Here is a 25258-nt window from a genome sequence, read left to right as displayed (position 1 = left end):
AAGGAATTAATTTAAACATAACTTTAATTGAAGCGAAGATTTGCTTCTTCTGTTTGGTTTAAACATTTCCAGCTAGGAGAACATCAGCAATCAACTTGTCCAAGTTCTGGTAAGAAGAACCACCAGGCTTGGCAGCCTCTTCTGCCTTCATCTTCCACTCCATTACCTTCCTCTTCATTTCTTTACCTTTATCACCCTCCATCAACTCCCTCACAAGCTTCTCAACATCATCTCTCTTAACATCATTATCTATCTCCATCCCAATGCCCCATTCGGTGCAAGAATACAGGCAGTTTATTTGTTGGTCGGCAAAGAAGGGCCAGGAGATGATTGGCACTCCACCACACACGCTTTCGAGCGTTGAATTCCACCCACTATGCGTCAAAAAGCCTCCAATCGAGGGGTGCTTGAGGATTTCTTCTTGAGGACACCAACTTGCCAACATGCCTCTATCTTTCGTTTTTGTAAGAAACTCAGTAGGAAGAACTGCCGAATCGCCGGCGACGAGATTAGGCCTTATAATCCACAAGAAGGGTTTCTTGGTGTCGGCAAGTCCCCAAGCAAACTCAATGAGTTGTTGTGGCGTCATGACAGTTATGCTGCCGAAATTCACATACACTACGGAGTTGGGTTGTTTTGAATTCAGCCAATCCACACACCCCGGCTCTTCTTTCCATAAATTGGAGGCTATTGATTTTAGCCGTTGATCTTTGATCTGGTCAGCCAGCAATGGAAGTGGACCGACGGTGTAAATGCGAGGAAGCTGCAAAGACAAGAGACCACCCAAAGCATCATGTTCAAATGGGTCGAACGTGTTGAAAATGACAGCTGAAGCTCTTGAAGCCCTCTCCGCTTCACGCAAGCTGAAGTGGAGCATGGCGTCGTTCTCATCTGTAGTTCTAATGAAATTTGGAAAATCCTTCAGACGGATGTTTTTCATCCCGGGAATCCAATCGATTGCGGTTTCTAAATACCCAATATTTGTTAGATAGCTTGCATCTGTGAATCAAATGAAAACAAGCTATTAAACGCCGGCGTATAACCGGATAATTAATAGTACGTAATGTTAGCGTGTTACCTTTGAGGGGAGTTAAACCTCGTTCAACAAGATGGCGGCAATGCAAATAGGCCAAGGAGCCGCAGGCGCTAGGCGTCCAGAAAAGAACATTTGGAATTCCAAATTCTTCGGCAGCTTCAAGAGTGAATGTCATGGAACCATCGGAGATGATACACGTCACAGGCGGCGCGTTGGAAGAGGAAGCGTCGTTGAGTTTGTAGAGGAGGTTGCGGAGTGGGATGAGGCAAGTCTTTGAGGTGGAATCGCAAAGAGCGGGGATGTCTTGGCTGACATCGGGGTCCGAAGGCGGGAGTCCGTCGGAGATGGTTTCAAAGCGGAAGTCGGACAAGCCGTCGAGAGAGTCGGGGCCTTGAGACTTGATTAAACGTCTATGGTTGTAATGGGTGTTGACAAAAGTAACATGAAAGCCTTTATGGTGGAGAATTTTGGCTAGCTTGAGCATTGGGTTTATGTGACCCTGAAGCGGGTATGGAACGCAAACAACATGGGGTTTAATAGCTTCGGAAATGGAACTCATTTCTCTCTCTCTCTCACGGACTCACAAACAAACAGGGAAGAAAAATCTGACTTCTTATGGAGAAAGCTGGGTTTTTCCAGGCCTTTTGTAGCCAAACTGTTGAGCATATATAACAAATTAAGCTTTTCTTCTTCTTTTTCTTAGTCTTCTTCTTCGTCTTTGTTTTCTTTTCCCTAGCCCGCGATATCTGCCCAAGATGCACGCCGGACAAAACAAATAACAAGGACGATGACATAAAACAAAAGCGGTTAATATTTTTTTTGGATTAAAGAAATTAATAATAATTACAACGGGGCTAATAGTCAATGGAAAAGCTCAATAATGGGTTACTGACGCATGCTTTTGACCACGTGTTACTGTGTTAGAGCATCTTGACGTTTGTTTAAATATTTGGTGATAAAATGCGTATGTTCACTGAATCTATGTTTTTCACAACATTATCTGTGGGAAGTTTAATATGATGAAGTTGATGAGAAGTGACTGGGTGATGTTAAACATCACCGATGAACGCCGGGTTGATTTATATTTTAAAATAATAAAATATAATATTTTATTATTATAATTATTTTAAAAAAAAACCTTGCGTGCATGAACAGTCATGCACACCGGCATTCTTCGTATCACGGCCCGAAGTGATTAAGTGTGATAAAGTGGGCGTTGAATAATCATATACTCTGCGGTCAATAACTTATAAGTAAAGTTTTCTTTTAAATTAGGTGGAAAGAATTTTTTTAATCTAATTTATAAAAATGACATGTGTTTATTTTTTTAATAATCTATAAAATGTACATAAGTTTTTAATTAAATTTATTTTAATTTTGTCCCTATTATTAAAAAAAATATGTGAGATTCATATATCATTTTTATACAGTAGATTGAATAAAATTTTTTTGAAAACTTTGTCCATAACTCATGGTATGAATTTGTGCGTTGTCCGCATTTTTTTACGTTTCTATTTACCAACTGTATACCGAAAAGATTATCTAGACCAATCAACTGGGGACCGGAGAAACGTTATAAAAAACGGCCGATAAATTGGTGGCTGTATATATATATATATATGCCGGCACATTGTAAAACTCCATTAATGTATCAGCTACCGGCTTATAGAAAAATTGTCTATAAACGTAATTTGCTTTTTGGGCGTACAATAATGAAACACAATAAATGCAAAATATTTTTGTTATTTTTTCTAAGAGTAAACTTCACTTTAGAGACATAAGCTATGTACGTTTTGAGAAGACCCTCAAATTATTAAAAAAAAAATAGGAAAAAATATAAAATGCTCTCCCAAACTACCAGCCATTTATAATTTAGCCTCCAAATATTCAAAATATAATAAAGTAACCCTTTAAACTACCAATTAGTTGTAATTTGGCCACTCCGTTAGTTAACACCGTCAAAATGGATGGAAAATGCAAAACGACGTCGTTTTGTTGATGTTAAGTTACTAAAATACCCTTTTTTTAAAAAAAAAAAAATTAAAAACAAATCCAACTAAACATTGTCATTTTGCTTTAAAAAAATCTATTGCACGACAACATATCATACTTCCGTCCATAATGTTTCTCACTTTGTTTTCTTCGTCTTCTTCATTCCAGTTCATCACTTCCAGCTCAAAACCTTCTCCTCTCCCTCTCACAGCTCGTCAACGATGGTTTTAAAAATTAGGGGTTTTACGAAATGAGTTTCGTAGGGTTTGTTTGTGAATCGCGGCCGTTCAGTCTCTCGATTCCAGGTATCTCTCTATCCATCTCTTCTATCTCTCATCTCTCGCCCTATATCTGTATTTCTATCTCTCATCTCTCTATTTCTGTTTTCATTTTTCCCTTTTGGTATTTCTATCTCTCATCTCTCGGTTTGTTTTGGAAGAAGATAGGGTTTCATTTGATGTGTTTTGTGATTTGGTACTTATTTCTTTGTAGGTCTTATATTGACATGTATTGTGATTTAGATTCATTATTTCGATCTCTGTTTCATATTGATTTCGGGTGATTGTGGTTGATGAAGCTCAAATCAATTTGGGTATTTGTTTCGGTGATTGAAGGGTTGATTAGGTGTTCTTGTTCAGTTGTAGTTGATTAATTGATTGCAAATTTTGGGGTTTGATTTTGGAGGTTTTGTGGTTGAATTGAAATGTTCTGGGCTGTCAAACCAATTGGGTTTCGAGAGGAGTTTTGATTTTGTGATTTTTGGGGGATGGCCGAAAACCTCAAATCTTCAGCCATAATGCTATGAGAGAGATTGGAGAGGATATTGATATGGGAATAGAACTCTGAGTTCGTACACTCCAATCAAGAAGATAAATGATTTCAGCATCTGATGGTACACTCCAATCAGTTGATCAAATACTTACAAAAAAAAAAAAAAAAAAAAAGGTATATTAAAAAGATAAGTCAAAGAAGAAAGATTAAAAGTCCAATTAGTTCACGAAAAATTCAAAGAGGTAGAAAAATGGTTTCATCATCTAATGGAACACTCCAATCATTTGATCAAATTCTTACTTTTGAATGAAAGTTAGTATTTTAATTTTACATAGTTTCAGGGTACTGTCAACACAGTACGGTTATATGGACCTCCTCAAACACAGTCCACACAGTCTCAAAGCAATGCTAGTGTGAGCAATGCTAGTACTACTGTGAGTACTTCATATACTAAGTGTTTATTTTATTTTATTTTATTTTGAATTTGATGGTTGGTTAATGTGAGCACACACTTGTTGACGCAGGAACATGGGACATCGCAACTAGAAGGGTCTGCTCAACCAATTGAATCTTCTCAGCCTCCTCAACCACAATTGGGGCTAACTACTGCATGTACATCAACTGCTGCCTGAAGAGGTAAAATTATTGTACCAACAGTGGATAAGGCAATTGCAGTAATGGAGGCTGACAAGTAAAAAAGGAAGAAACCGGATTGGCAAAAATATTAGATCCAAAGAAAGCGATTGTGAGAGCAACACTTTGTCATGTTCAATGTGTAATATATATGGTTAATAGTAAACACATTTACCTTGTGAATGCAACAATCGGTTATTTTGGATATGCTAAAAGGCGGTAAAGAACAGTCTTTATATATATATATATATATAATAAAAATCTCACAAATATAAGGGAAAGAGAGACTAGAAGAATAAGACATGTTTTGCTCTATCTCTGATTGGAAACCACAGAATGCCAACAATTCCCATTGCAAATCAAAGGAGACGTTTCGCAAATAGAGGGTTGCTTTGTTTGATGGAAGAAAATATCACGGAAAAATAGAGACGTTTGTTGTTTGGAATGGCGTGAGTTTTTGAGTTAAAAAAGCATAGATTAAATCTGAGCCGACCAAAATCTTAACGGCATATATGGGGTAGTTTTCACTGCAATCCCATAACATATATATATATATATATATATATATATATATATATATATATATATATATATATATATATATTTTTTTTTTTTTCTCATATGCCTTTTCATTGTGTTTTTTTTTCCCCTGTTTGAAAAATAGATAATAAGTCCAAATTCAATACCATATAATCCCATAATATATATTTTGAATCAAAAATTTATTCAAATACAATCTCAATTGCTCCCAATAAATTACAATTCCTTACAAAATACAAGTCTTATAATTACATTCAAAACTCTCACTCTAAAACCAAACCTCACAATACAAGCCACTCTCACTATAAAACAAAACCTCATATGCCTTTTAATTGATGCATCTTTTTTTGATTTCTACAATCATCAAACCAAAAGGATCAAAGCAATTTTCATAGACCCAGGAATCTAAGGAAATAGTATATAGCCAAAGCCATAAAGCTTGGATTATTAATCATGCATACGATCACCCATGCAGCCACCAAGAGTTTTATTGCTAATGGAACTTGCAGAAACAAATAACAGGGTACTCTTGCTGGATTCAACATTGGGTAGGTAGATGTTGAACACAGTTTTCACTTTCAGCTTTTTCCTCACGGGGCTGACAATCTTCATTGCTGGGTGATATCTTGGAGCCATCATAAATCCAATTCCTCCTTCATTCAAGCACCTCTTCACCCCCTGAGTCAAGAAAAAGAACAAGAAACTAAATTAGTATAGGCATAAATTGTTTGTTCAGAAGTTTGGTACTCTTTTCATATTCCATAAGTTGAACCAAACACAAAACGGCATTGCATTTCCTTTTTCTTGTTCGTTGCTACCTATATTGTGTTATTAAGGCAACAAAATATGAAGAAGTGGGCTTTGGCTTAGAATGCTTAACCAATCATGTTCTGAAAATCACAAGTAAAGACACTAACACACCTTATCAACAATATGACAACAATATATTGGGGCGCTTGCAAAATTGGGGCGTGCTTTGCTGTAACACCTATTATTATTGGAGGCATTTTATTGGGCAAGCGTCTCTAATTTTTTTTAGGGTCGTTCGCACTGTAAAACACCCCCATATGAAGGTGTTTAATTAACATGCCCCTATATCAAGCATTAGTAAATATGGTTTTTTTTTTGTAGTGTCAGCTATTTGGGCATTGAACTATGATACAGGGAGCATAGCTTCTTCGTCAACCCAGATAAAATAATCACACAACCATGATCACCTTCGTTCTGCATATTTCATAAATGAGAATTAGTCACCAATTGTTCATTCTATATATTTAAAGAACCTGAATAAAACATCCAGCTTCTAAACTCAAAAACTAGAACAATACCTATCTATAATCTTTATGGAAAGAATAAAGGTTCCCCTATTCTAAGATGTAAACAACAAATTTACATTTTGCTCCTCATATACTATCCTTCCATGCACCACAAGAACTTAAAGTTAAAGTTTCAAGTAAACAGGGATAAGGATGAACTCGGTTAAGGACAATCACACGCTAATGAAAAAACTTCATAAGATACTGTGGGTGACAGAAACTGAATAAATGTTGACCTATTAAGAATTTAAGCATAAAGCCCCCATTGCCACTCCCTCGCAGCCGCAATTGAATATTTTTCTTAATTTTGATGTACAGTTGGATAAAATAAGAAAAGCACATGTGAAACATGATATGATCCTGAGAAAATCCAATTTCACTTCTATGCTTTATCACTCTCCCTTTTTGTGGTTAAAAATACAAACTGGAAAAAAAAAATGAAAATATTTGCTTTTAGTGTTGAATATTGACATTGAAGAGGAGGGAGGGATCACAATAAATGTAATCTAAAAGTCTATGAACTAAATTGACAAAATCAAACTTTATACGGTCAAAATTGACAACAAACCTACTAAAAAAAAAAAAAAATCCCCTCAAAATACACTACTTGAATGTTCTCAATCTCATTTAAAAGAGAGAGTACAAAAAACTCTTTAAGAAATGTGAAAACATAACAAAATGGCAATGCTCATGAATGCAATTTCACTTCTATCTTCTATCATTCTCGACAACAAAACCAAGCAAGTGAGGTGGAATAAACTTCAAGCATTGCAAAATTGTTCCTACATTACACATGAAGAATAAATAAATAAATACAAGAAAAAATAGTAACTTCTTACTTCTTTTTCATCTTGTTGGGGTTCTGAGAAGATTTGGATTTGACAAATGACTATTCTTTTGCAATGGGACTCTTAGCACACTAGTCACGACTGAGTACCCAAAATAATAATAATAATAATAATGACTTATCTTTTTGATAAACCTTTTTTTTTTTTTCATAAGAATTTGATCAACTGATTGCAGTGTTCCATCAGATGCTAAAACCATTTTTCTACTTCTTTGAATTTTTCGTCAACTAATTGGACTTTTAATCCTTCTTCTTTGACTTACCTTTTTAATCTACTTTTTTTTTCTTTTTGTTTTTTGTAAATATTTAATCAACTGATTGGAGTGTACCATCAGATGCTGAAATCATTTATCTTCTTGATTGGAGTGTACGAACTCAGAGTTCTATTCCCATATCAATATCCTCTCCAATCTCTCCCATAGCATTATGGCTGAAGATTTGAGGTTTTCGGCCATCCCCCAAAAATCACAAAATCAAAACTCCTCTCGAAACCCAATTGGTTTGACAGCCTAGAACATTTCAATTCAACCACAAAACCTCCAAAATCAAACCCCAAAATTTGCAATCAATTAATCAACTACAACTGAACAAGAACACCTAATCAACCCTTCAATCACCGAAACAAATACCCAAATTGATTTGAGCTTCATCAACCACAATCACCCGAAATCAATATGAAACAGAGACCGAAATAACGAATCTAAATCACAATACATGTCAATATAAGACCTACAAAGAAATAAGTACCAAATCACAAAACACATCAAATGAAACCCTATCTTCTTCCAAAACAAACCGAGAGATGAGAGATAGAAATACAAAAAGGGAAAAATGAAAACAGAAACAGAGAGATGAGAGATAGAAATACAGATATAGGGCAAGAGATGAGAGATAGAAGAGATGGATAGAGAGATACCTGGAATCGAGAGACTGAACGGCCGCGATTCACAAACAAACCCTAAGAAACTTATTTCATAAAACCCCTAATTTTTAAAACCATCGTTGACGAGTTGTGACCCGGAGAGGAGAAGGTTTTGAGCTGGAAGTGACGAACTAGAATAAAGAAGACGAAGAAAATGAAGTGAGAAACAGTATGGACGGAAGTATGATATGTTGTCCTGCAATAGATTTTTTTAAAGCAAAACGACAATGTTTAGTTGGATTTGTTTTTAATTTTTTTTTTTAAATTTTTTAAAAAGGGTATTTTAGTAACTTAACATCAACAAAACGACGTCGTTTTGCATTTTCCATCCATTTTGACGGTGTTAACTAACAGAGTGGCCAAATTGCAACTAATTGGTAGTTTGAGGGGCTACTTTATTACATTTTGAACATTGGGGGGCTAAATTACAAATGGCTAGTAGTTTGGGGGGCCATTTTATATTTTTAAAATTTCAAACTTTAAAAGTGATAAAATAATATTTATACCCTTGAATTTTTTTATAAAATTTCAAATTTACCCTTAATTTCAAATTAAAAATTATAAAAATAAGAATAATAAAATTATTTTAAAAAAAATTGACCCATGACAGGTCACCTAGTGATCCAGGCAGGTCTCAGCCAAAGACCCACGCTGGGTCACGACCGTGACCCGTGTGGGTCTTCTGACCCACGCTGCGTCGCGATCATTACCAGAGCGGGTCAAGTTGTGACCACGTGTGGGTTAGGTTGTGACCCACGCTAGGTCGCGGTTGTGACCCAATGTGGGTCACAACCTAACCCACGATGAGTCTTTGGCCGAGACCTAGCGTGGGTCTGGGCTAACCCATGTTTTTCCTTTTTAAAAAAAAAAACGAAGGATATTTTCATCTTTTTTTGCATTTATGTTAGGAGTTAACAAATGAATCTAGGGCTGGTAATTTAACCCACGACACTTGATCACGACATGTTATTTTAGGGTTAGGGTTTAGGTTAAATAGGTTCGAGTCATAAACAGGTCACCTGTTTATGAAACGTTTAATAAACGTGTCAGGTCGTGTCAACTCGCAGGTTCGTGGGTTGACATGTTTGACCTGTATATATTTTTATTTTTTTTGCTTGGTTGCTAGAATTTTTGTAACGCCCCAGAAATTAATTAACTCCACAGTTTGTCTCCTAGTCTCATCCCTCACGGGATAAAACTCAAGGACCTCTACTCCTAGAAAAGAGAGGATACTTAGTAGTGAAAAGTATTAAAGTTCTATAAAAATTAATCATTACAACCAGAGCATCTACGAAAGAATATCAAAGTAGCTAAAATCACACTATACAAGTCGTCTTTACAAGGGATTCATGCTATACCTTAATATGTAAGCATGCATCAAAGCTCTTAAGTCTACAGCATAATTCAAAAGTACTAGTTACCATGAGTACCCGCCTAAGCTCGCAATAAGTCTTTAAGTGTCACCTGGATCAAGTCCTCCAAAATAACCGAATGCTTTGTGATATCTATCTTCTGCTAAACTATCTATAACAGCATAGTTGTACATATAGAAATAAAATAATACAAGGGTAAGTCCGACGACTTAGTGAGTATAAATGCACATGACGTACCCGTCATTAAATGGTGAACTCAATTGTTCATAAAGGACATGCATCATTATGAGATGATAGTTTATCAGGAATGCAATATAGATATAATATATGCATATAAGAATCATGTCATAGTTCAACAATATGGTCTACTCGAGATATTACATCTTCTCAATAAGGTTGGCACTGTCCTGAGGGACCTATAATACAATGTCACTACCTCGACCATTGAACGCTACCGTCTATAACATTAGTGGCATGACCGAGTCCGACCTTGGGTGGCCCACACCACTAATAATATATGTCCTATAATGACCAACCATTTGGGAATGGTTGCGCCGGTCACGAAACTATTGGATCCAAAGCCCACACACACACATATTTGACCATAAAGTTAACATATATAGTAAGCACATGGCCGTTATCCCACACATACCGGTGTACCATGTTATACGATACAATTAATCTTATCCATCTTTTATATGCATGGTTTTACAAGTCTTATCATTATCTTGTTAATCAACATGTGTTTTCGCAAAAGAGGGTTCACAGTAGTTCTAAAATGTATTTCATGAGAGTTGCAAAAATGCATGTTTGATATATATAAAATAGACGTGCAACGCGGGAAAGGTAACGACAAGCATCCATGTGATTTTGTACTCACCTAGGTCGTAAGACTCCTCCATAAAATCCCCTTGAGGCTCCATAACCTTGAATTATTGAGAAAAGACCTATCATTAGTTCTAAATCCAACTAAAACGAAGCTAAAACATGAAAATAGAGTCTATCGGACGACTAACCAAAGTGGTGTTCCCTGGAACACTTCTAACTGTACGTCTGGGTTCGTGGCCGTACATCCACCCAAATGGCTTGTATGTTCGGTCTCGTGGCTGTACGTCCACCTAGAAGGTTCAGGTAGAGCCTCATTTGGTTCAACCATCCTCCTATCCTCCCAAACTGGTTTCAAAGCTACCAAAAGGATTCCTAGGACCTCCTAGCTCAAAACAACATCTCCTTACAAAAGGAAATATGCCCAACAAGAATTAAATGCTAACACATGCTTAAACTAAGATTAAGGGCAACAACATAACTAGAAGCTACAAACTACCAATTAAGCTAACTATGAAAAACACTTAAACAGCATAACAACTAAGCAACAAGCTAGGCTTTAGAATATGACCTCCTTGAAGCGAAACCTCCAAGAATTACCTCTCCTTTTCCAAGAACACACAAAACTCACAAAACACTCACATAGGATTTCCAGAGAGCACAAGGGCGGAAATGGGTCATAAAGGGCGAGGGAGTAAGGGGTATTTATAAGTGAGAAAAATTGTGAGCGCTGAAGAGTTTTTCTGAGAAGTAGCATACGTACGGTATTGTTTACCCAGCGGACCAAAGGCTACATCGTACATACGGGTATTAACCAGGGGTTATCCAAAAGTTAGCGTACATACGGTGGTCCCCTGCATATGTCCTAACTAAAGACAAGAGTGTACGTACGGTGGTCCCCATGCATACATCCTCACTAAAGACAAGAGTGTACATATGGTAGTCCCCCTGCGTACATCCTCACTAAAGACAAGAGCATATGTACAATACTATTGGGGAGTACGTACAGTCTGAAATTCTCGAAATACCCTTCCAGTTATTCCTAGTGACCCAAAACCCAAATTAACCCTCTAACTAAGCTACCTAAACTTAGTTAATTATTTGGATCACTAAAATTTTGCCATTTTGGTTTGGCTATAAACATTAAAATGACTTTAAACATGTTCATGGGTCGTGTTGGGTTGGAACCTATTAACATCTAAATTAAACATGTTCACGGGTCGTGTCGTGTCAACCTGACACAACACGTTTATCTAAACGGGTTACACGTGTCATGTCGTGTTACCCGTTAAGAAAACGTGTCATGTTCAGGTTTGGGTGTTTGACACATTTAGTTAAACGTATCGTGTTCGGGTTTGGAATAAACAAGATTGTGTCATAAACGGGTTGACATGAACCCAACATGCCAACACGTTTTGCCAGCTCTAATCGAATCTAATCGAGGAGGTTAATTGAATCAAATTGAAAGTTTAGGGGTTAAATGAAGAGTTTTGAAATTGGGGGTCTTCTCAAAACGGCGATAGTTCAGGGTCTAAAGTGAAGTTTTCGCCTTTTTAAAAAAATATATATATATTAAGGTAATTTTGTAATTTTATAAATTTTACAGGAGTATAAACCCTCGCCCTTTGCTCTCTAATTTAACCTCAAACACTAACAAAACGGATAAAACTGAAAACCTTTAAAAGTTTAATATTCTAAACTGAGGGTTTTTTAACTTTAAGGAGGGTAACTGCAAAAACAATGGAAGTTCAATAACATTAAGAGAAGCTTCCCTTAGATTAAAAAAATAAATAAAAATAATATGGTATATTCCTTTCTTAGGGCTCAAGTAGAAACTAATAAGGAGTAAATCTCTATTTAGTTTCTGTCTTTATTTTCTAGTCAAATAAGGAATATATTTTCCAAGTCGAATAAGGAGAGTCAATCTCACAGTCCTAGGTTGATTTTGATTCTTTACAAATCTAAATCCAATATGGAAAGGTCTTAGTATGAAATAAAATAGAATCATAGTCTTAGTCAAATTAGGTCTTCTATTGCTCTGTGTAACTATTCTTATATTTAAAGGAGAAGCTATCAATAAACAAGTATGAGTTGATTATTGTTTTAGAATACAATTTACAATTAGGTCTTCACCATTGGAGATCATGACACTCTTGAAGTAGCCGATTTATCTTTTCCTATGTTTTGTTATTAGTTAGTTCGCATCAAGTGGTATCAGAGCTATGGTAGAGGTTTGGTTTCCCTCTAACAAACCATTCTCTTGAAGCTTTCAAGTAATTGCAGCGTCCAACAACAACTTGGGATCCAGCCATAATTCTCTCCAAACAACACGCTGTCCCACTGACGCCGGGCACAACTAATATTGTTATGACAGCTTATAAAAACAACAGAAACTAAGAATTGAAGATAGAAAAGGGAATTCAGGAAGAGAGAAAATAACAAATAGGGAAAATAAAATTCCTAAGTGCCCCAAATAAGCGAACATAGAAATAATTCTAAAAGACTTAAATTTAATTGATAATATAAACTGAATTGAAAAATAATTAAGACTAGATGCCTTTATATAGGCTAGGCACCTCCTAAATTAACAAGGAAAAGGAAAAACAAACCTAATTGGAAAAGAAAACAAATCCTAATAGGAAAATAATCCTAATAGGAAAGGAAAACACAATCCTTACTGAAAAATGAAAACTAAAGCATAAATAATAAATATACTTTATTATTATTATTATTCTCCTCCATTAGTCTCCTCGGGTTGGACATAACTCTCCCTCGTCTTCAAGTCGTCTTTGTCCGCATCAACAAAATATGGAGTCAAATGCTTCACATTGAACACATCGGAGATCATTAAATGACTTGAAAGATGTAGTCGGTATGCATTGTCATTTATCTTCGGCAGAATCTCACAAGGCCCAATCTTCCTCTCCCGTAGCTTGTTATACTTATCGACAGGGAAACAATCATGTGTGAGTACAGCACAAACTAAATCACCAACCTCAAAAGTTACCTTGCGTCTATGGCTATCGAATTGTGCTTTGTACTTGACATTGCTATCTTCTATCACTTTCTTGACCTGGTCATGAACTCCTCAGAGTTAATTCGTCATCTCATTAGCCTTAATACTCAATTGATCAATACGGGGAATAGGTGCTAGGTCAAGCACTTCTGATGGGTTTTGCCCATACACGATCTCAAAAGGGCTCAACTAAGTCGTTCTATTCTTGGACTGGTTGTAAGCAAACTCTACCTGTGCCAAAGCCATGTCCCACTACTTTGGCTTATTTCCAGCTAAACACCTTAAAAGATTTCCCAAGCTTCGGTTTACCACCTCAATTTGACCATTTGTTTGGGGGTGGTAACTGCTAAAATTAACCTTGGTCCCCATCTTTTCCCACTCACTCTTTCAAAAATGGCTCATGAATTTTATATCTTGGTCCGATGTAATAGATCTTGAAACCCCGTGCAAGCGAACAATCTCCTGAAAATACAAGTGAGCAATTCGGGCGGCGTCCATCGTCTTCCTGTAAGTTACAAAATGGGCCATCTTGGAAAATCAATCAACCATCACAAGAATATAATCCATGCTCCTCTGAGTGCGAGGTAACCCCAAAACAAAATCCATGCTGACGTCAAGCCATGGGCCATTGGGCACTGGTAATGGGGTGTATATACCCGCATTTGTGAGGGTCCCCTTAGACCTTTGACAAATAAAACATCGTTCCATGTAACGTGTTACAAGACTAGTTAGCTTGGGCCAATAATAGTCTAATGAGACCAAGGCCAATGTTTTGTCTCGCCCAAAGTGACCTTCTCCATTCAACTCTCGTATTATTTGCTCCCTCAATGAACTATCTGGAATGCATAGTTGTAAACCTCGAAATATATAACCATTAAGAGTAACATTATCATGACGCTTCCCTACAGACAACTCAGCAAATATCTTCCTGAATGAAGGATCTTTCATATACAACTCTTGGAAAGTGTCAAAACCCACAACTTTGGTATGCATAGTAGTAGGGAGTGCAACCCTCATACTTAAAGTATCAACAACTCGATTCAAATTCCCTAATTGGTGCCGTAAAGAAAAAGTGAACTCCTGAAGGTAAGCAACCCATTTGGCATGTCTGCGACTAAGCTTCTGTTGGCCATTGATATACTTAAGGGCCTCATGATCAGTGATAAGGATGAACTCCTTCTGCACCAAGTAACGATGCCAATGTTTTAAAGATTGTACAATGGCATAAAACTCCAAGTCATAGGTGGAATAGTTCTTCTTGGACCCCGACAATTTTTCACTGAAAAAGGCAATTGGACGTCCTTCTTGGCTTAGGGAACCACCAAAGCCAATGCTAGATGCATCACAATTAACTTCAAAAATCTTCTCGAAGTCTGGAAGAGCGAGAACAGGTGCTTCTGTCATTCTTTTTCACCAATTGAAAGCTTGCATCAGCTTCTTCAGTCCACTGGAAAGTCCAACCCTTTAAGCACTTCGTGATTGGTGCAATCAATGTATTGAAATTTCAGATGACCCATCGATAGAATGACACCAATCCGTGAAAACTCATGTAGACTCTTGGGTGTTGGCCATTCTAGAATTTCTGTCACCTTAGACTAATCTACATGAACATCATCAATAGACACAACATATCCAAGGAAAGTGACAGTGGTAGTAAGAAAGGAACACTTCTTCCGATTGACATATAGACAGTCTTTTCGTAGTGTGTCAAGAACCTCTCTGAGGTGTTTTAGGTATGTCTCCTGCGAGGAGCTAGAGATGAGAATATAGTCAAAGTACACAACAACGAACTTTCCCATGTAAGGCCAACACCAGATGCATGAACCTCATCAATGTACTGAGAGCGTTGGATGGCCCAGAAGCATGACAATCCACTCGTACAACCCATGATGCTTTGTGAACGTTGTTTTCCACTCATCTTTAGGCCAGATTCTGATCTGGTGATACCCCCTTCTAAGGTCAATTTTGGAAAAAACTTTAGAACATGCTAACTGATCTAGCATGTCATCTAAGCGAGGAATCGGGAATCTATACTTCACCGTGATTCGAGTGATGGCTTGGCTATCGACACACATACGCCATGACCCATCCTTCTTTGGAACTAAGAGAGCAAGAACTGCATATGGACTCATGCTCTCACGGATGTAAGCTCTTTCTAACAACTCTGTCACTTGGCCTTCAGATTCCTTAGGGCTAAGGCAAAAAGCTGGTTGATTTGGCAAGCTTGACCCCGACACGAGGTCAATGAGGTGCTATATATCCCTCATGGGTGGTAAACCAAGGGATAGATTCTTTGGCATTAAATCATCAAACTCTGTAAGCACCTCTTGTAACTCTACTAACACTTCATCATCTACGTTGGCACCTTCTTCACATGGCATCAAGGCATATACAATTCCCTTTTCTTCTGCTTCCTCCAGGAATCAAGACATTGATAGGAGATTAGTGCCCTTTTCAATCACTAGTGCATGAATGACTCCTTCTCGTTGAGGTGCTAGCACCACCTTCTTTCTGTTGATGCTCAAGGTATAGGTATTCCGTCGCCCATCATAGATAACACCTCGATCATATTGCCAAGGCCTGCCTAATAATAAATGACATGCATCCATAGACACTACATCGCACCATGCATTATCAAAATATTTTCTACCAATTGAAAAAGAGATCAAACACCTCTTATCTACTGTTACCTCACTCCCTTTTTTTCAACCATGACAATTTGTATGCTTTTGGATGGCGATCAGTCTTCAGCTAAAGCTTCTCAATTGCTTCCGCTGACACCACATTCTCACAACTCCCACTGTCAATAATAAGCTTGCAAACCTGCTTTGCGATTGTGCATGTGGTATGAAAAATATTGATTCTTAACCAGTCTTCTTCATAATCATCTTTTGGAGTAAGCAAGCTTTTTCTGACAACAAGAGTTTCATTCCTATCTCCATACAAAATATCCCCGTCATTACCTTCATTAAAAACAGGATCTCTGATAAGCGCCGAATGTTGCACATTCAAGCCCCTTAATTTGCATATGTTAATTCCTTAGCATTGTTATTTGTTTGATTTTTGTTTTGTTTTTGTGTTTTCAGGTTATAAATAAAGATGCAATTAATTCCATTGATTTTGGGCTTAAAAGCACACGTTGAGATGATTAAGCGTAGCCAATCATAACAGAGGACTTATATGTTGTGGTTAAGTTTAATCAAATAAAGGAAGGGATTAATTCGGAATTTCTCAAATTGGAGTCAAAATCGGATTGGATTCAATTTTGGATTCTGCATACGTCTCGGAATTTTGGCCATAACTTTCAGCTCAAATATCCGATTGAGGTGATTCAAGCGGCACTGGAAAGCTAGCTCAAATTTATACAAATCATTGTGAAATAGCATTTTCCTAATTCGGAGCGCCGCATTGCTAAAATTTCCCCGCAAGATAGGAACGCAATTCTGGGCGAATCCTATTCCGATTTGGACTTAGGTTTTCTTTATCATAATTGGACTTGGACTTAAATCTCCGAAATTTATAGGATTCCTAGGGCTTTTAGGACTCTCCTAAGCCCTATAAATAGGCCTCTAAGCATTGAGAAAAAATACACCGCTTCTAGAGCAAAAATTCAGTAAAATAGTCTGTGGAGCTTAGGAGATCATGAGCAGCTAAACCCAATTGTGGGGTATTGATGTAGCCCTTTCCAAGCACAATGGTTTGATTGTATTTAATTTCTAGTCTTTCAATTTATGCATGTTGATTGTATAACCCTGAGGATTGCTACAGTTGATTTCTGTTCTTCATATTAAATGCAGTTGTTCTTTAAATTCCAAATCAATATTAGTAGAATTCTTATCTTGTCTTAGAAATTATTTTACTATTATTGAACTCGAATCATTCTTATTTTCTGTGATCATAAGAATGATGGTTATACAATGGTATTTAATTGGCATGCAATCAATAGGGTTAGATAGACCATACCTAGGGAAGACGGATCGTACTACACCTTAGTTTAGTGTAATTTAGGTAGACGGTCCGTGCCAACCGAAGATGGGTTATGCTATTCCATTGATTGTATGAGATTATTTTCTTGTTAAAATTATAACATGCATAGAATGAATTACTAGAGTTAATTATGGTTAACCATTGATGTGCGGATAGTGGTGAAGTCAATACCCTACTCTCTCTTTCATAAATTTACTCCCTTTTATTTCCGTTTATTTTATGCACTTTAAATTCTCACAACCAATTCACTCTCTTTTAATTAAGTTAATTTTGATCTTTTAATTTTGATAATTAAACCCCTGCAGTCCTTGAGGTTCGACACCCTCAATATAGCCCTATCCTACGGGATTCGTTCTATTGCGAGTGGTAATTTTATTATTGATATTTTTGGTCACAAAAATACCACATCAATCTCCGATGTCGACTTGCTCTATTACTGTCTCATCCTCAATCAAGAGATTCTTACCCGTTCTGCTAGCAAATTTTTGGCAATCTATCGATCGATGACTGAGCACCCCACATCTAAAACAACAGATGTTGGAATGGGAACTTTAACCTTGCGTAGACTGAGGATTAGGACAAGGCTCTTGAGGACGGGTTCCTCGTGTATTTTGATCTCCTCTTGGTGTAGATCTAGTAGTATTCTTGGCTTGCTGCTTTTCTAAAGTCAAGGCACATTGGTGGGCTTCATAAACTGCCCAAATTGAGTGGAGACTAAGGACGTCTTGTAGGAACTGCCGCAAACCGCCTAGAAACAATGCCACCAACTACTCCTTAGTCTCTGACAAGTCGTTCCAAGCAACTAGCTGGTAGAACTCTTCAGTGTAATCATCAACAGATCTTGCACCTTGTCTCAGCGTATGAAGCCATTGAAATAACGTCTGCGTGTATCCCTTCATCTTCTTCTTCATCTTCTCCCAATCACAAATCTTTGGCTTGCCTTGTCTATCTCGCGATCTCTTTAGTTGCTCACACCAAGCGGATGCACGACCCTTTAGTCTGATGGCGACAAGCTTCACCTTCATACGATCTAGAACCTCCTTATAATCAAAGATCCTCTCTACCTCATACAACCAATCAATGAAGCCTTCGGCTTGTAAAGTGCCAACAAATTCTGTAAGCTCAATTTTGAAGCCTAAGTCTCCATGCCGCCAATCTCGAACACGTTGTTCCCGACCAGAACATGATTGTGATATGGGTTCTCAAAATTGGATTTTGAATCGTGATCATCCATCTTGCAATCCCTATCTAAGTTTTGCGCCACTAGACACTGGGTTAACTCCGCAACCTGCCTCTCCAAATCTTCAATCGTCACGTCTCATACATTGCGTTCATGGTAAGGAACTTCCTCATTCAGAACCTGCCCACGCCGACCACCAGCCATAAAATCTTATGAAAAATTCACCACAAGAAGATGCCAAGCTCTGATACCAACTGATGCCAAGCAGAACTAAGATTGTTCTGGCAGCGTATAAAAGCAATATAAACTAAGAATTGAAGATAGAAAAGGAAATTCAAGAAGAGAGAAAATAAGAAACGGAGAAGAGAAAATTCCTAAGTGCCCCAAATAAGCAAACAAAGAGACTTAAATTTAATTGATAGTATAAACTAAATTGAAAAATAACAAAAACTAGATGCATTTATATAGGCTAGGCACCTCCTAAATTAACAAGGAAAATGAAAAACAAACCTTATAGGAAAATGAAAACAAATCTTAGGCTCCGTTTACTTCGACGTAAAATAATTTCCAGAAAATATTTTTCGCATTTTACGGTGTTTACTACGACGTAAAATGGTGGTCAAACCGAAATCGTTTTCGGTTTGACCAAAAAACCTTTACACTTCTAGGGAAAATGGTTTACACTTTTTAAATTCGTAAACCATTTTCCCTGCTCAATCAAAAAAAAACCCGACACTCTCCTCATTACATAAAAAACCAAACACCCCCCCCCCCCCCCACTCCTCTCCTTCACCTTCACCTTCCCCTTCATGTTCACGCACAGCTGCTGATTCTCCTTCACCTGCACAGCTCATCTCTCTCTCGGCCGAGCTTCACTCTTCAAGCCCGACGCAGGTACTCTCATCTTTCTCTTTCTTTGTTGAACCATATGTATGGAGTGATTCAAATCTACGAATTTCTCTTGGTAATTTTCGTTTGATTTTGGTTTCTTTCTCTGTTGGACAACTGGAAATCATGGAGCGATTTTGATTTTGGTTTCTTTTCCTATTAACGTATCAGATTTGCGATTTAGGTTTTGGGTCTAGGGTGTGGATTTTGGAAAATGAGAACTTCTATGATCTTTGTTGTTATGGGCTGTTTTTGGTTGTTGATTCTTGGAAGTTCTGACTTTGAGATGAACCTCAACCGAATGGGTTTTTATTTCCTTTTGATTTTCTGGTTTTGTGATGGCAGATTGGGGTGGATTTTCTGTGGCTCTTGGCTTTTTGCTTAATTCTGGTTGCTATGGAGTGGTTTTGAAAAGAAACCATTAGGCTCTGTGTTAATTGAATTAGCCGTGTGATATTGTTGTTGTATTCACTGGAATTGAATCTTTTATTCTATGCCAGAGTGAGGTAATTTTGATGGAAACGAGATCTGTGTTGTTTATGGGTTGCACATTTTCTGTTTGATGAATTGCTTGAGGGAATGTAAGTTAAGCATCAGATAGAGGTAGAGTGGTAAGGCAGAATATTTTGGCTGCAAGGACCATCCATCCATATTGAAGGGTTTTATCCATTTATCTTTTCCTCATAGGATGGTCTGTTTGATTTTTATAGATTCCAGCATGTACAAGGCATGACTGGTGATTACATAGTAATGGAAGCTTCCGTCCACCCTGTAGATGAAAAAAAATACCACTACTTATTTCTTTAAGATATTTCTTGTGCTGAAGTGTGGTATGGGTAGATTGAACTTATATCACTAAAAAGGGTTATTCGACCTTCCTGTTTTCTATCTACATTTTCTTCACTTCTAAACCCAGAACTAAATAATCAATGGCCAGGTATTGACAGTGCTCTGCCTCCGATTGTATCTAGCACTTCTAAGGTCTCTTGCAGACCTGCATATACAGAATCCATTTCTAATGGCTTTTCCGTTTAAAAGTTTTCTTAGTTCTCATGTTTTCTCACTGGGCTTACATTACTGAGGCATCTGAATTAATTTTGATGAAGGTTTCATATATATGCCATGACTAACTGTAGTTCAGCACGATTGCAAAATTTATTTATTTATTATATCTTATGTTTTGCCTTTCAGGTTGTTAAGGTTGCTGATTTTGGAGTTGCTTTTTATCAATGTTTTGGATGGTAGTTCTTTGGCCAAAATATTGTAATATTTGTGGTTGAATTTTAGAATTCATGGTTTTTTTTTTTTTTTTTTTTTTTATTTTGTTTTTTCAAGCAAGATGAAAGTAACGTACTTGCCCTTTCATATATATCAATCTTCCTAGATGTGGAATATTCGTAATATTGATGTATGGACATTTTTAGATACAGTACTTTCAAAATACTTTTTTTTTTTTTTTTTTTTTTTCTGAAAAAATAGAAAATCCAAAAATATTCTCAGATAGGTTGATTGTTTTTGTCGAATTTTAACAATCAAACATAAATTATTTTATATTAATATTTTTATATTTTGAATAAAAATTATATTTATAGGTTAGTATAAAATATTTTTAAAAAAAATTAAAAAATTGATTTTCAGTATAGTTGAATAGATAATATAAAAATTAATAGTTTTTTATATTAATAGTTTTTCAAAAAATATTTTTAAAAATTAAAAAAATTAAAATTGTTTTTGAAAATATTTTTTTTAAAAATTGATTTTCCGTGCGCGAAGTAAACACCGTAAAATGTTTTCGGTGGAAAATATTTTCAGGAAAAATGACTTCCCTGAAAATATTTTACGATGGAAACCATTTTACGTCGAAGTAAACGGAGCCTTAATAGGAAAACAATCCTAATAGGAAAGGAAAAACCCAATCCTTATGGAAAAATGAAAACTAAAGCATAAATAATAATATACTTTATTATTATTATTATTCTCTTGCATCACCCACTCACTTGCATCAACATAGGGAGGTTCAAGAAAAAATCCACAGCTTACATGGATTTTTCTGTGACCCGACGCCTTACTACAAGACAATTTTTGCGCCATTAACAACAAGAAGAGATGGACGACCGAGTGACCCAGCTCGAACAATGTGAGACCTCACAGGAAAAAAAAATTGTGAGATTGAGGGAGAAAAATCTCACATCAAAACTAGAGAATGACCACCCTTCACTCATCGACATGTCAAATTGGATTTTTGTCGAGCTGAACTGTTTTTTAGGTTCCATGGGACTCGAGAAGAAGAAAAGACATCAGTAGCTTCTTTTCACCTAGAAGGAAAAGCACAATTGTGGTACCAAATTTCATTGCGAGAAGGGCGGGAGATAACTTGGGCAGAATTTAAGGAGGGCTTATTTGTTCGCTTCAGGCCAAATCAGTTCTATGATCCATTTGGGGAATTGACAAAATTGCAGCTAGAAGGGAGTATCAAGGAGTACCAAGTCAAATTTGAATCCTTACTCTGCAAAGTAGGTACATTATCTCTAGTTCAACAGGTTAGTTGCTTTGTTAGTGGGTTGGAGGAATCTATAAAGGCGGAGGTACTAGCAGGAAGGACAAATAATCTCTTGTCAGCCATTGGTTTGGCAAGAGTCTATGAAGTTGGGAATGAAGCCTTAAGGAGGGTGACACCATGTGACTTGTTGCCAACCCCAAATTTGCCAACCCCAAATAACCATCTCCAACCACGACAAGCTTTGCTAATTAAGAAATTAACCATCGAGGAACTATATGAGAGGCAGGAAAATGGGCTTTGTTTCAAGTGCAATGACAAATACAGCCCAAGTCATCGTTGCAAACATCTCTTTATGATAGAGGCATGTTTGGGGAAAGATGATGATGGAGATGAAAAGGGCAAAGAATACATCTTGTAGCAATTTCCACCTTGAGGACAAGAGTGTTATTAGGGGATGGGAATGATATATTCCTTTCTTAGGGCTCAAGTAGAAACTAATAAGGAGTAAATCTCCATTTCTTTTCTGTTTTTATTTTCTAGTCTAATAAGGAATATATTTTCCAGCATGGAAAATATGTAAAAAACTAATACGATTAACCATGCCGTCAAACATAGTTAACCTTCCAACATTGCTCTAGAGACCTACCCAAGTCTCATAGGAGATAGCATCTCTACACTCATATAGGTGGTATCCATCAGGAACACGCCAAATTTCTTTGATTTGATTGATTTGATTATTTTTTTTTAGGAGAAAGTTATGAGGGTGATAAGTTTGGTTAACTTGTGAGTTTGGTTAAAAGAGTCTAACTCTACCATGATTCATTAAGTTCCTACTTATTTATTCTACGTATGCTTAAAGCTTTTATGGGTTTTCTTTAACCATTTTGACCATTTGGTCATAAAGTCTTTCTAGACTTTTGGATAGAAAAAAACGTGGGCTTCCTTTATATATATTAAGCCAACTTTCTTGTTTGTGTGTGCCACAAAAAAGGTGTGTATATATATATATATGTTACTTCTATGTTTTCAATTACTGAATTGTTATTCTTCAAGAAAAGATTTGGGATGTTCTAAATTAGTCTTCGTTCTTAAAAGTGTGTTCTTAACGAAGGTAGATACTATAGTCTAATCCTGAAAGGTTGTGTGTCAAGAGATCTGATTGTACCGAGTTATATACTCCGGGAGGCACAAATCAACCTTTAAGGACAAGACTCTTGCGTGATTCTATAGCATATTGTGAGATCTTTCTATACTCTACTTTTCATCTCTTGTATTTTATTTATTTTATTGTTAATTTTCAAATTGTAATTATTTTATATTAATGAGAATTTGTGTATCATCCAAAATTATTTCCAACAGCAAACAAGTTAAAACTTCTCGAGCGTCCTCAATAAGATGTCCATATTGGCTTCAGCTTCTACAATCTTTATTAAGTGTCTGCACCACTTGGAGGGCATCAACTTCCAGAATCAGCATGTAAAAACCCAATTCCTGAAAAAAATTAATGGCCCTTAATGCCGCAGTTGCCTCTGTAATATCAGGCAATGTTGTAGTCTTTTGGTGCTAGGAAAGTTGCCATCACCTCTCCCACACCATTTCTAACTACCACACCAATACCCATTTTTCTTTTATTTTTCAGTCTCAACATCTGTCTGAGACTTTGCTAATTGAAATGTCTCCGAAGATTCTGAGGCATACCCTATCACTGTTGTAGAATGACTAACATTTTTCCCATAAAAAAGGGCATTCCATCGAAGCCATAACATTCTTGCAACCACTGCCATGAGGTCTATATCCTCCTTACTCAGAAATTGAAGAAGCTCCACCAAGATAAACACAAATTCCTCATTATCGATGCTTCTTTTATAGATTTTACTACCACACATACTTCATATAGCCTTCGCAGCCGGGTAGCTCCACAAAACAGGCAATGGAGAAAAAGTATTTAATGAAAATTAAGAAAATATGGATGGTACTCCATAAGATTTTTGTATTTAACTATTATTTATTATCGGAGCAAACACCAAAACACACGAAAAATATTTTACACCAAATAAGCGAAACCTAATTAATGTTCCAACATATTATATTATAGCCTTAATAGTACTATGTATTCTCCCAACATTACCATACATTATTTTCTAGAAAAATAAATAATAAATTAGAGGTGTGCATAAAACATTATCTAATATAATGTAATATTATAGTTGAGCCACCACCAAGGCCTATAGGTGGTTTCGGTCACCTATATTTTGCTTTTTAGGGGCGGTTGGCCCTCGGCCCAAATGAGTGGCCCTTAGCTTTTTTTTTCTCTTTTTTTTTTTTTTTTTTTTTTTTTTTTTAAATTATTTAATTATTTAATATTTTTAATATTCTGTATATTTTTTTTAATTTTTATTATTACACATTGCCGCTTGTCATGTCTTTTATTGGATTGAAGTGGACCATCAATTTATAGAAGGAAGTACTATTTTTGTTTTTAGCCATAAAGAAAATATCATTTACAATACGAATTGAAACTTAAGTGAAAAAAAAAAAAAAAAAAAAAAAAAAGAAAAAGAAAAGGAGGCATAATCATATTGGGTAATGAGCTTTTATCCCTTTTTATTAGACATATCTTAGAAAAAGAAGAGTGAACGGTGTGGCGAAAGATTTTGGTAGTTAGACCTTCCAACTTTTTATTTCTAATATTTTTCTAAAATTTTAACAAAATCTACAAAAAGTATTATTTATCAAATTCTTTATCCAAAATTAAATTTAACATATGTTAGGCGCCCTCTCCAAATATAAAGACACCAAAAACAAAAGTTATTTATTTTTTCAGATTATTTTATTTCAATGGCACAAGTTCTATTTTTTTATTTATTTTTTCTCTCATTTTTTATTTATTTTCCCTCCATAAGTTTCATCCCCTCCCCTTTTACTTTTTCTTCCCTTCCATTTTTCTTTTTGTCAAACAACCATGGAGCGAGTCAAGAGAGAAGCCACAAAGAGAGAATTGTTCTTTTCTGTCCGTTGTCAACCATCCACAACTTTCTTCAAGTATAGCACGCTTGCTTCAAATTGCCATTATTTATCTCTTGTTTCATCTTTGGTTGGGTTTGATTGTAAATTAGGTTATTTATTTATTTATTTTTTTTTTGGAACGACTATGTGATGTTGATATTTCTTTTTTCATAACATGTTTTGCAATTATATCCAACTCTTCGTCAGAGTCTGACTCGATAAGAAATATTTTATGAACAAGAGAACAATCCATAGAAAGAAAACAAAGATCGAAAGTGAAGGCTTTTGGATTACAAATTGCCAAGAAAAAGATAAGCTGAAATCAATTTTACGCCAATTCTAAACTGAGTCTTAAATAAATGGTGCGAATGCATTAAATTAAAGTGGTTGGTTCATTTGTTCATTGATTGCCTTGAAAAATGGTTT

The 25258-nt window shown here is 36.2% G+C and overlaps 1 protein-coding gene across 1 annotated transcript; it reads right to left on the bottom strand.

Moving 5' to 3' along the window:
- Positions 1 to 58: 58 nt before the first annotated feature.
- On the bottom strand, positions 59 to 1599 carry LOC132179282 (7-deoxyloganetin glucosyltransferase-like). The gene is made up of 2 exons (XM_059591983.2): positions 1079 to 1599; positions 59 to 999 (listed from the first exon to the last, which is right to left on the bottom strand). Exons 1-2 carry the CDS (start codon positions 1593 to 1595, stop codon positions 59 to 61), a joined length of 1458 nt encoding a protein of 485 aa, XP_059447966.2. The 5' UTR covers positions 1596 to 1599.
- Positions 1600 to 25258: the final 23659 nt, after the last annotated feature.

Source organism: Corylus avellana, chromosome 4, assembly GCF_965113065.1.
Source record: "Corylus avellana chromosome 4, dhCorAvel1.hap1.2, whole genome shotgun sequence".
NCBI lineage: Eukaryota > Viridiplantae > Streptophyta > Magnoliopsida > Fagales > Betulaceae > Corylus > Corylus avellana.
This window is presented reverse-complemented; position numbering and strand designations above follow the sequence as displayed.